The sequence below is a fragment of the Ambystoma mexicanum genome, chromosome 4q (genome assembly GCF_040938575.1).
Source record: "Ambystoma mexicanum isolate Mex_15411 chromosome 4q, UKY_AmexF1_1, whole genome shotgun sequence".
NCBI classification, from domain to species: domain Eukaryota; kingdom Metazoa; phylum Chordata; class Amphibia; order Caudata; family Ambystomatidae; genus Ambystoma; species Ambystoma mexicanum.
The window spans coordinates 22,293,371-22,306,818 of record NC_090928.1 but is presented as its reverse complement, the minus strand read 5'-3'; the positions used below and the strand labels follow the sequence as shown (position 1 = coordinate 22,306,818).

General features: G+C 45.4%; 1 protein-coding gene across 6 annotated transcripts in view; it reads right to left on the bottom strand.

The window, feature by feature from the left end:
- Positions 1 to 13,448, bottom strand: part of TARBP1 (TAR (HIV-1) RNA binding protein 1) — a 2,688,190-nt gene that overhangs the window by 84,786 nt on the left and 2,589,956 nt on the right. For all 6 annotated transcript variants that reach the window (XM_069607367.1, XM_069607363.1, XM_069607366.1 and 3 more), the window contains exon 28: positions 8,441 to 8,565. In XM_069607367.1, coding sequence (XP_069463468.1) covers positions 8,441 to 8,565 — 125 coding nt within the window. The remainder of the gene's footprint in view (positions 1 to 8,440; positions 8,566 to 13,448) is intronic.

Genomic DNA, 13,448 nt, shown 5'->3' with positions numbered 1-13,448 from the left:
TTGCAAGAGGCTCCCAGCGAAGACAGCAACTACAAAAAGAAAGGAGGGATTTGCTGAGTTATGAAGCTGGTCAGACTACAAGATCCCTTGCCTATTAACAAGGACTGGAAAAAATAACCTATGTTAATCGTGGGACCATGAAGTCATATCAAAGGTCCCCCTGAAACCCTGCCAACAGGTTTATCAAAGTCAGTTGGAGGAAGGTACCTCTGACTTTCAAATGGAGAAAAGAGATTGCATAAACTTGGCATTGAGCAATGTGCTACAATGCTCGTCCAACAGCATGGATAACAGTATTGAAGCCTGTTCATTGAGCAGGATGAGAAGGGACTGAATGTGGCCAGTTGTTGGCAGACGGTTAAAGTGAGAATCAATTGTGACCTGTCTAAATGTGAGACTGTGATGAATTTTCAAGCCCGGGTTGACTATTGGCGCCATAATTCCCCAGCTAGAAAGGGTGGACAGAGTGTCAAACAGACCACTTGATAACCTCTACATCTGCTAGTAAGGCAGAGGTAAGCTGCCAAACTGATCCAGAGGTCATCAGAAATCTGGTGGCTGTCAATAACAAACCTTCTCTTAGTCACAGCATCCCACAGTGTGTAGTTATGTCACCTGCCCCCATTTCCCCGGCTCGCACTGTGAGTGCAACTTGCCCAAATCCATCAGTATTTAAGGGTTCTAAGTTCAATTTAACTCGCCAACCATAGAGTAAAGACATACATGTTAGAAAGACCTCTATGCCAGTGATTGTGGATTCATGTATAAAAGGACTGGTTGAGGACAAAAGAAATATGATTATTTTGAATGCATACAATGTAAAGGGACCGGAGGTGAGAGAAGCCCTGTGGACCAAACAGTCGAAAGCTGGGGGGAGGGGAGGATATCGGGGGAGTTGCATTAGAACTCAAGACCTCCGATTTCTGCAGAGGGTTTAAATTAAGGAATGTTCATGAGAAAATGGCTCAGATTTGATTGTTATTTGGTGTGGTCGTTGTAATCTTTCTCAACCGATGCCTATTGCTTTTGGGTGCACTATACAGATAAATAATACAATAATAAATAATAACTTACTAGGAAACATGTCATCTACTACGAGTTTAAGAATTGTCATGGACTGACTTGTATTTTAAAGTTTTAATTTTGACTTCATGAGTAGACAGTGTTTTCTTAGCAACAATAATGGTAGATATGTTACTATTGCCATTTTTTGCCTTTTGTGTTGCAATTTTTTTGATTTTTTTTGTGCGGCCATCTGCCCTCGGGCCATTGGTGCGCATTATAAACTAATAAACTAAACTAAAAACCCTCCAAAAATTGCACAACAGTGAGTACTGTAATGAAAAGTCTTGTTCATGAGTTCTTTTAAAAACTGAGGAGGCAGCTAGTTACCCCTTCACAGTGCTTATCAGCTGGCACAACCGGGCTAAGAAGAGCAGAAAATCGAAAACAGAGGAGGTGGGACAGATAAAAGAACTCAGACCCCTCTCCCCACCCCAAGTCGAGAATTGACACCCGCTGCACGTAGAAACTGGTTTGGTGGCTAGCTTCTGAGGCAAAAGGAGTACATCCAGGATGTAGTCCGGCAAATCACACGCCTTACACTTCAGCCTCTCAGCAGCCAAGCATGACAGTTCAAGCTGCTGAGGCTTGTAAGAAGGACCCACCCCCGAATGCGAGAGTAGGTCTATTCTTGCCAGGAGTTGTCAAGGCAGATGGACCTATCCGGAAGCTGACATTCTGCCCCTGGAACCGAGACCACTGACACGAAAGTAGTCACAGCAACAATCTCATGCCCTTCAACCTAAGGCAATACGACGTCACACCCAACAGTTTGGTGAAGGTCCTCAGTGCCAAAGAAAGACTGAATGGCAGACCTTGAACTGGTAGTGGGAGGGTTCAACAGCAAATCTCATGTACTTCCTGTGCTTGGGATAGGCTGGCACCTGGCATCCTGAAAATCCAGTGATACCAACAAGTCCTGCAGATAAAAGGCCTGAAGGATCTGGTCCAAGGTGACCATCTTGAACTTGTCCATGCACAAGTACAGGCTCAAAAATCTTTCATCTAAGATGGGATGAACACCCCCTTCTTTCTTCAGTACCAGGAAATAAAGGGAGTCCAGTCCCTGCCTTGCTTTGAGCTTGGAATCAATTCTAGGTTGTCCTTCGACAGAAGACAACCGATTTCCTCCCGGTGGAGCAGGGCCACAGGCATTGACAGACCATAAGGAAGGTGTGCAGGCAGGCATTGTGCAAATGGGAGGCTGTAACCCTGAGTCTCGACCTGAAAGGTCCTCGTATCAGTAGCAGTGGTATACCAGTCCTTGACGAACAGGGCTATCCTCCCAACCACCTGGGTGGAATGGGCGAAGTCCCCTTCAAAGAGATTTCGCCCCAAAGGCTGCTGTGGGGACAGTTGAGGTGGCAAAGCCCCCTTTCTGTTCTCCACAGCCTTAACACAGGGGAGGGGTGGTGTTGTTGCCATTTGCCTGATTGCACCAGACTCCTACCATGGTCGGTATAAGAGGCAAAGGGAAGAAAACATCTTTCAAAATTGGGAGAGGTGGAAGGCCACTGAACTGCCAGGCTTAAGGATTTGGCTGTTGTCTTTAAAGCCTGGAACATTTGGAGGGACTTGTCTGCCTTTGCCCCAAACAGGACACACCCTTCAAAGTGCATGTCCCGGATCTTTGCTTGGACATCCGGCGTGAATCCCGAGGTCCTCATCCACGAGTGCCACCATAGAACCGATCCAGGTACCAATGGCAGGGGCACCAAAATCAGTAGATTCGAGGCATAACTGCAAATCCTGGCATGCACCCTCTTTCCCATCCCTAACCAAGACATTGAAGCCCTGCCTCATCTACTCCACAGGCAGAGACGACACTCGAGAGCCCAAAACAAGAACGTGGTGGGGCATAAGATTAATAGCTGTTATGACACGGCAGCCTGATGCAAAAATCTTGCATCCTCAGGCATCTAGCCACTTGCTCTCTGTGTCTGGATGCTGCGAGAGGAGAGCTGTACCCTTGAGGCCTGCTGTTGTGGTGTGTATTACCAAACTCTTTGGCGGTGCATGGGTGGAGATAAACCCCAGACACAAAAGAGCTGGATGATACTTCTTCGAAAGGTCATATTCAGCTGCTAGGATCAATGCTGGTTTCTCACAAGCCAACCATATAGGAGCCCTTATCACAGGATTTCATAGGATTGAACAGATATAGGGTTCCCACATGAAAGACCTTCATCCAAAATTACAGTTCGGTCATTTGACATCGGAAAATGCTGTGAAACCAAGTGTTTCACCACCTTAACGGCAACCTTCTGCAAAGAAGCATTGTGTCTTTCTGAGGTGGTTGCCAGAAGGATATCCAGCTATCGGGCAGCGTCCAGGCCAATAGCCTCATGTCAGTCTGCTCCAGGATCAACATGTCCTCTCCCTCACCACAGAACATCTTTGCAATTTCCTCAACCCCAGCAGAGTAAAGGGGTGCACCCCAAAAGGTATAGGGTATTTATCTTCATCAACAATGTCAAACATTTTTTAGATCAATTTGCTACTTCAAAGCAGAGTGCACTTGTGCAAGGTTTCGGCACAGCTAACGGCGCAGGGGTATTGGGGCTGACGGCTCCACGTCTTAAGGCAAAGCTGCAAGGTGCCAGATGGACCCTTGCCCACTGGAGTCTGGACCGAGCCTGGAGGCATGCCGTCATGGTCCTGGGAGGATCCGTTGTTGGCTTCATTAAATGCAGTGGATCCTCAGGTCACCACTTGTGTGCCGAGGCTGAAGTCAGTGGCGCTTGAGGTTTCACAAATATGTCAAGCATTGTCTGCCGAAATGTCTCCCACTCCTCTGGTGTAGAGGTTTGAGTGATAATGATAATAATGCATCATTTCTATAGCAATTTTGCCAAAGCGCTTACATAGTACATATTTACATAAAAATATTACTCAATCAAAGTTGGAACTCATTTTTCGACCTCCGAAGGATGAAAGGCTGAGTTGGCCTTGCCAGGATTCGAACGCGAGACCTGCAGATCACACACAGATTGTAGCAGCGATCACTGAACTCGCTGAGCTATCTTGCCGGCAGTGGGAAATGGAACCTGAATAAAGTACTCTAAAGAATCTCTGAAATGGTGACTTTTCTTTTTTAAGGATGAAGAGTGACGGTAGGATGAATCGCTTTGGAAGTGGGACTTCTTCCCGTGCTGCTTCTTTTTCTTGTCTTTTCGGACAGCTGAGGCTTCCTCCACGAGTTCTTCTACCAACTCCCTCCTCTTTTCCATGCCCATAGACTTGGAGGGGGTCTTTGTGCCAAGCTTGTTTCAGTTTAGCAGCATGCTCCCAAACGGCCTTTGAATGTATAGATTGTCAATCTATAATCATGAGGGTTGTGGCCTTCCCCCAGATAATACAGACAAATCCTGTGGGTGGTCCGAGACAGACATCTGCCTCCCGCAATCCGAATAAGGCTTGGAGCCCAAGGCCTCCTAAAGGATTAGGCATGACAAAGAGTTTTAACAAGCTAAGTGGTGTTCCCAGAGGGTACTGAGTACATGGAAAAAGAAACAGAGGTCATGGAACACAGCAGCTCCCTGTACATTGGCCTTGACTGTCAAACCCGCACACCCTTACAGGATCACTCCTTTTGGGGGTGAGGCGTGCCTTGTACCCCAGATAGCACTGGTCGATGTGCACAAGGACCTGTAAAATGATGCCCCCAGTATGCACCATTAGGAAGTTCATTGTTAATGTAAGAGACTAAATGTATCATACTGATTTTTCTGTAAAAAGCTAATTAAGTGTTAGGGAGAATTCTCCAGAATGGCTAATTTCCCTTACCTACTAGTCCCTCTGCAGCTTTGCTGGATTTCTAAGATTAATTTGTTTCACCTTGTAAGAGTGTGAGCCTTTTTTCCCCACTCTTACATGTGTTTTACTGTGTGTATTTAATAACATTTTCTTGTGTTCATAGACTGTGGAGCCTCACCTACTCCATAGGCATAATCTTTTTACTGTGTGTTACACAGCACCTTCAGTGCAGTGACACAGGGTTGTCTTTTTTGACTTCCCAACTCCGACTCCATTTTCTGGGACTGACTACTGTCTCCCAGAACATGTAAAGTTGCCATTGACTTTATTAGTCTCTTTTAAAACTCACAGACCCAGTACAAACTATCTTAAATAGAGTTCTGGAAAGGGTTAATACTTATCCCTTTTTGTCTGTTTCTCTTGGAGCATTGCTTCACTCCCTTTTCATTAAGACTTGGCTGGTGGAAGTGGGAACTACCCTATTTTTCCTACCGCGGTTATCTTAAATAACCCTGGTATTGTTTTAGGCTATATTGGTAGGCTCGAACTTAAACCCGCTAGACCATATATGTTTTTATACGGTTCCGGCTGGGTTTATTCGCCATTTCTTTTTGTAAAAGTCTTTCTCGTGTTTTTCTCTGCGCGCCAAACCAGGTTTGGTTCCTTTGTTCACCGTCGTTTCGTGGGCTTCTACACAGAAGCCCTCCTTAGGCGCCTGTATGTCTGGGGGGACAGGATGTGAGGGAGGGGTTTAGGACTCCCTGCACAGGGTCTCCTTGGAAACCCATATGTCGCACTCTGATCTGATTGGTTGTGGTGACTGTCCCGGCGGGACAGCCACCCTGCTGTGTGATTGACAGCCAGGCTGTGTGAATGGGGGAAAACTGCATAAAAAGCAGGTGTCTGGGGCTGAAAAGGCAGAGTCGCCACTGGAACGAAAGAACCGACGAGGAGCTGACAGAAGAGGACCCCTACAACGACTGCAGGTCCGAATCTTCATACTCCAACGAAAAGGAATATCTTCATGGAATCTTCTCCCCTTGAGCTGGTGGGAACAACCAGTTACCAAACTGCTCGTCAGGCCTCCCTTTTCTGGTCGAATTCGCTGTACAGAGTTACAGTGAACCGGATAGTCAGGAGGAACAGACCCTGCTTGCGATTTAAGGAGTGCACCTTTTATTCGTTGCTTTGCTCTGCTGCTGGTTTCTTCCCTGGGCAGTGCAGGACCCTCCAATCTTCTTACTTCGTGTCAGTCTGACAGTTGCTTCATGAACCGTGAGCCTGCAGGACCTGCCAGGAGCGTCTGCCTCAGCTACAGCCTACTTCATTTAAGGTACTGTACAAATCCGGTTGTCAGTTTCGTTCAGCCGCGGTGAAAGTTTGTGTAACCTTTTGCCAATCCGAGGGCTTGTCCTTCTTCATTCTTTAAACTAACTTTTCAGCCGACCATCTTCGTCTTGAACTCTTGGCAAAGACTTAACCACAAACTACCCTGAACTATGTGATCTTGAGCAAAGACTTTGGTCCATTGACTTTAGGCCAGGCCCCTTGAATTTGATTTCCTCACTGTGGTTCCTTTTTCTAGATTGCCCTGCTTACTTACTTGTTGGTGCTGCTCAATTCTTGTCTAACTTTGTCTTTCCCTCCCTTTTAAATTGCTGGAGTGCCATTTTGCTCACACTTCATTTTGAGCCTAACTTGTCCAGAATCTATTGGCTGTGGTGTGGTGTATTAAGAGTATGATTTTTCAACTGCTTTTCTTTAGTGACATTTTTTACAACTGATGTGTAAACAAATGTATATTCTTTTACTCAGAAACCTTGAGTCAGTGTTTGTTTGAATCATAGTAATAGCTGTCCTTTGTGTAACTATTGATACTGCTCACTTGCTCTTGAGATAGGTCGGGCTGCTCAGCCATCGCTACCACTTTACTGTGTAGTACAAGCTTGTACCAAAGGTGAATTTGTACTGTCACTTGTAGTCTTAATTGTGTGTGGTGTTCCCAAAGGGTACTGCGTATAATTCTGCCTAACATTGAGTAAAGCTGTATAAAAACGGCATGGTTTCTGTGCTTGGGGACCTCAATTTTAGGAGAGAGATTTCTTTGTTATTTCCCACTGTGTGGGATTAAAACTTGTCCCTGTCTTATCTGCCTTATTCCCTACTATCCATAGAGCAGCTGTTCTTCGTAAACCTTTCCTCCGCCAAGAGATGCAGTATGGCTCTGCGTCGGCTCCGTCCGACGCCTCTACGAGCCCAACAGGACATTGGGGCCAGTATGTATTGAAGCCCCATGCCCTTTATTCCACCCTTTTTCCTTAGAAGTCTTGACACAGAGGGACCCTGGATCTGATGGTGCTCTAACTATCCGCCAAGAGGGTCAGGCAGGGAGGGCGATGGGGAATCCGTGGCAGGAACATCCATCAAAAAGAGTATGACCGAGACACAAGTAATTTATTTTCATAATGAATTACTTCCATTGATTCCTCATCTATGATATACTCCCAAAGCAGTACGTAAATCTGGAGGAAGGAGGAGAGCAAGGAACAAGCTACTTACCTGTAACTCCTGTTATTAAGCATGGGTCTGGCATGGTTTCACATGCTCATGAATATTCCCAATCGTCAGGCTGGGAATCGACAGTAAGAAGAAAGCAGTTTCACACTGAAAACTGCTTGTCTCCTCTATAGCCAATCACTGTGATTTGGGTCATACTGACACTTGTCCTTCAAAGCTCCACCCCTGGTGGCCATCTTCATGTTAGCAGCTCTGCAGACATCAAACAGGGGAATGCCAGAGAGAAATGCTGTCGTTGCTGTGATGGCTCTAGTAGAATGGGGTCTTGGCTGGCCTGCAAGAGGTCTGTAGGCCAGATAATGACAGTGCCTGATACAGCCGGAGAGCCACCTGGAAATTGAAGCCTTAGACAGGGCCTTCCCATGTCCCACTGGGCCAAAGTTCACAAAGAGGTGAGATGTCTTCTGAAAATCCTTTTTGCATGCCACATATAACTTAAAGGCACGAGCAACGCCCAGCCATTGCAACCCCCTTTTGGCAGGCGTAGAAGGATTCAGAAGAAGACTGGCAGAACCAAAGGTTAGTTGGTATGGAATTCTGAAGGAACCTTTGGAATAAAGGTGGGGTGGGAGCGGAGCACCACCCTCGTAGCATGGAAAGTCAAGTACGGCTGCTTGCAGGAGAGGGCATGAATCTCCCTGACTCGCCTGGCCTAGGTGATGTCCACCAGGAAAGCAGTCTTCCATGAGGGAAACTTCAAAGGGGGCTGATGCATCGGTTCAAACAGAGGCCCCATGAGCATGGTCAAAACCATGTTGAGTCCCTTGCACCCCCACATCTTTTCAGCCCTATATTTTCCCCCTGCCACTAAACACATCCATTGTCGCGTTCACAATGTGAACATGCAGACGAAGCAAAGGCATGAAAAAGTAAATGTATGACAAAGTAAATGTCTGGTGAAGTGAATGCAGACAAAGTAAATGAAGACAAAGATGTCTTGGCAAATTAAAGGGGCGATACCCGAACCTGATACATTTCAGCAGAACATTTGTTTCTTAGTTTCCAAGCCCCCAGAACACAATTATTGAAATATATAATTACTTACTTCAACAAGGGGAAGCCACTGCTCAGAGGAAACACTAAGATATTGAAACTGCTTGTCATTTACATAGTGAAGGCTGTCAACAACCAGTGATGAGGCTCCAAATATTTCACTTGTACGACATAATCCTGCAAGCAAGCGTATAATTACAACATTTTAACACTGCATGATAAAGGGAAAGTTATTAATTCTCGTAAGGAAACGAATGGCTGGAAATAATGAGACCCATTTCAACAGTCAGTTATTGTTTGAGTTTGTGGCTTATTCATTTCATAATTTGATTATATGATTGAAGCGGTTAATGGGTAACTAGAAACTCCAAGGAGAGAAAGCAGTTGCTATTGGGTAATGGGATGAAACATAAGACGGTACAAAGGAGTAGGGGACACAGTGACTGTTGAAGAAATGGAAAGGAAGGAAAATCCCTGAAGGGTAGGGTCAAATTGGTTGGGGGGAAGTACTGAAAAAGAGAGAGTGAAAGGACATCTGAAAGAGGGCAAAAAAGTTACTAATAAATAAGAGAAACAACAAGGAAACTTGAGGGATGAGTCTTAGGAACGAAGCAATGGCAGAGTAGCTTTATACTTGCAAATATACATTTTTCTATCTGTTGAGTGTTTGGTAAACCGTCGATAACCATATAGGAAATACCAAGATGTTATTTGATAATAGCTTTCACAATCATCTACTGTCTGTTTTTCTGCAGATATTAAGGATAACCAGTGACTACTTACCAAGTGTGCAAGTTCAGGACTGATTTATTTTTTATTTAGCACACTCTACTACTGGGTGCATTTAGCACGTTTAACTGCTGCAGTACTGGTTTTGGGGGCCACCCTGCTGCCCACAGAAACGGTACTGTCTGGAAGAACGCCAGTACTGTTTATCATTCTAGTTCCAGGGAACTTCCTGTCTCACCATGGACCCTAATTGGTTGGGCAGTAAAATTAAGTAGAAGGTTGCTGTGGCATGAACATGACCAGAAGCTCCCTCTTGACAGTATGCAAGTCCATGTAAAATACTTAGTTTGGCATTCTACAGTTGGTTGCTCCCACCCCTTTTCACATGCTGCAGCGGCTGCCCAGCGGTGAAGAGCAGGTACTAGGGAAGTGGTTGTCAGGAGGCCACTACTCATCCGCATCCTATTGTATAGCCTGAAATGGTCTTCAAAACGCCCTATTTTTTGTATATCCCTCACACCCACTCTCACCAGTTTTCACAACCAGCCACACCTTATTTTCTATACGACATCCCATTTTATAAATGCAAACACGCCCAATTATTGCTGAAATATTTGTGCAATATTCATCTTTGTGTCATAAGGGCTCATTTTTAATCATTTGTGCTGCTGCCAATCGAAGTTGATGGCAAAAAATGCATACTTCAAACATTCAGCAAACACTAAACTCTGGAGGAAGTTTCCATTATCAGCTCCGTCGCTGCAGTGCTTAGCATGGCAGCAGAGCCAGAACATTGGTGAGGTCACGGTTGCCACAGCTAAAGGGTACGCGTGCCACATAAGTGGTATAGCAGTTATAGGCTAGATCTCCTCTATATGAAAACACAAGCATCGACTGGCATATTAAACCCTTAAAAAGACTGTTCAGAATAGGGTTGGTTCTATTCATTAAACAGCAAAGTAAATCTTAACAATGAAGCATAATGCCACGTAAAGGAATTTCCATTGATTGATAGGGGAAGAACAATTTACTTACTTTTGGTAATGTTCGTTCTGATGGATTAGTGCTTCCTCCCAAAAATTCCCCATCTTAGACGTACATTCTTCAGCGTCAGCCTGCCTTCAGACGTCGTTTCCGCCAGCAGGGGATGCTCTGGGGCTCTGGTGGATGCAACGTCATGGTTGGTATATATGAACACGTATGTAGTCCAAGACCTCAGTTACGCCTATTTTCCCTGCACTCACCTGCTGAGGAACCATTAAACTGCAAGAGATTATGAGGGGTAGGTTAGGAGGCCAATGAGAAATGTGTGGGAGGACAGACTAACCTGCAGTGGCAGAGTGATCTGTGGAAATCCCTCTGATAACAAAAAGAAAATCTAATACCAAGAAAGTCATCAAAATGTTTGGGCGATTAACAGAGCATTACTATTATGGCAGAATTCCACTTCTGGAGTTCTTTTGGTTAGCTCTGTTAATCGCCCAAACATTTTGATGACTTTCGTGGTATTAGATTTTCTTTTTGTTCTCAGAGGGATTTCCACAGATGTCACTCTGCCACTGCAAATCCTTTTGGTGTGCTGCCCTAACAGGGCAGGCGTGCTTTTTAAGCACACTATTATTGGGCGAGTTCTCTCGCCCAGCATGTAAGGTTGGGAAGTAGGCTGGTGGCATTTGTATATTTTGGTTCCACCTTACTGTGGCCTTTTTACCACAAAGAAATCATATGGTTGCAATGTGCATATTACTCCATTCTTAAAGTCGCACATCCCAACCATTTTGTTTGTGATGCTTCCTTTGTTTGTTTGTTTGGGCCACGAGGAGCAACCAAGGTCCTGTCAGTTTGAATTGATTTACAGTTTAGACTGGCTCGGCATCTACCAGACAACACAATCCACATCTATGTGGGTGTGCTTGAGTGAATGGGTTTGGTTAGCCATCCAGGAATACATTTGCTGTCAAATCTTTGATGTATGCACAGCTGTGCATTGGTGGTTTGGGTTAACTCTGGCCTGTGTATGTGTGCATAATTAGTGGACCATTGTGCCAGATTTATCCTGAACATACTTGGAAGACTGATGGCAAGATATGCTGCTCTGAGGATCGTGTACCCTGATATCCTGGCTGGGCCTTTTGTTCTGTAAATGCCTCTCTGTCTCTCCATGCTGGAAAATACCTTACTAGTCTCCTCTTCTTTTTCTATCTAGCTATGCCTAGCTAGACACTTTGTTTGCAGCTTCTGATGCTCTCCTAGAGACTTCTTGATCTCTTAGGATGCACCTGACTGAAGATGAGCACTACTCATCCAATTCAATTGTGTATTAACATTTTGTTTCATACTGACACGGATGCCTTGCTGGAACCTTGAGTGGGTTGCAGATCTGTCTAAAATTTGCTCGATCATGGGACACTTTGGATTGCCTCCTGCAGCTGTTCTGATTTAAAGGGCCATTCCTGCTGCCTGGCTGATTTCTGTCTCCCCTGAACCGCTTGTGACCTGCTTGCTGGCTCCTCCGTGAACCTACTTGGTGATGTTGCAGCTTTGACAACCTTCTTCATTGTGAGTCAGCTGCCACAGATATTTCTTCCTGTGGACCATTTTCCTGCCTCCTTCTGGGGCTTTACTTTTCAGCGTTGGCGACACAAATTAACTTCAACCCATACCCAATCCCACGTATCCCTGCACCTGCACACCATTGTCTATTTCTGCTGCAGCAATCTCCTTGAGTTGTCAGCCCATGTCCACTGACCAGTTTGTGCCCTTGGCCTCGTCTTCCAGGGTCTCCTGGTTCCAGATGCAGAGTGTTGTCTGTGGCCCTCTAACCAACACTCTAACCATGACATCAACACGCTTGCAAATAACTTTGCAACCATCCATCAGTGAGCTCCTCTGGTGGGGACCCTCAAAGCTTCCCAGCCTGATGGTAGCCGACTCCATTGTATCTACCTATTGCAATATTGCAAGTAGAAAGAACTTGCTTTCGGTCCCAACTCTCGGAGAACTATTAGGGTTGTCATGTTAAACTCGATGAAAAAACCTTCCAAAACAGCATTAAAGTAACGATAACTTCCCCAGCATTGGATCTTTAGTAGATTCACATTCTTGAATATTCCGCGTTATCAGACTGAGAATCCTTGGTAATTTAAAACAATTGTATACTTAATTAAACCTTTTTCTCTATAGGAAAAAAATCTATACACTAAGCCCCACAGGTCCTGTGTAGCTCTTCACTTGATTAGTCCCTCCACCTCTTTTGGTCCATTTTGACCTTAACCAATGAGGTGGCAGGGCTTAAGCTCCACCCTAGTCAGGCATCTTCAGATTTTTCACTGTGGTCTAACTGAACAGGGGAATCCTCGTGTGCTCTATGAGCTTTCTTCAGTTTAACCTTTCAAAATTCATTTTTTCCTTAGCTAAAAGGTAGTCTCCCATTACTGGGATTGTGCCTTCACTGCCATAGTGTCCCTGGGCACACTTTTCTCTACCTCCTAAAACGTCAAATTATTGGTCACCTCATGGCAGAGTCAGGAATGCACACTACCAGGGAGAAAACCTCCCACTTCAGAGACTGCAGCAAATGTGGCAAGAGGGGGATTTTTATTAGAGACCCTCACAAATATTGTAATTATTGCCTATATCCTCATGAGATTCAGTACTGCATTATGTCAGACTGGAGGATGGCACATGAGACTCCTGTTACATTTGGAAAGCAGGCAAATGTCTTCTGATGAAGAATCTTCGAAGACTGCACCTTCACTTCCACCAGACAGGCTGAGAAGTAAGCTCCAGAGAGGAGAGCTTCATCAGTAGACAGGACAGAGTCTCCACCTCGAGTGAGAAGTCTTCCCTGGGATCAGAAAAGGCTTCAAAGACCTTACAGACGGGGGACCACCATAAGAAAGGTAAAGATTTTAAATCTTCCTCTTCGTCGGCGGAACTGTCGTCCAAGGGGGTACCATCCATGCCAAAAACTCCTCCATCCACGAGCAGCCCCCTCCCCCATCGTCTATAAGGCCTGGGCCATTGGCGGTCAAATCGTCGTTGTCCAAGAGAAAACCTGGCCGTCGACAAAGTGCTGTCGAGCAAGATATCCATGACCTTGTCCATGAACTCATCATCGAAGGAGTCATCCACAAAGAACTTGCACAAATCATTCGTCCATGAAGCAACCCTCTTCGACGAGAACATTGTTGTCGACAAAACAGGCCCAGTCGACTGCCACTCCACCGTCCACGGCAGGGGAAGTCGTAGACGAGCCTCCTACACATTCAAGACACCCAGAAAGGGAACTAGTTGCCCTAGACGTGCATACACCACAACTAAGGAGCATA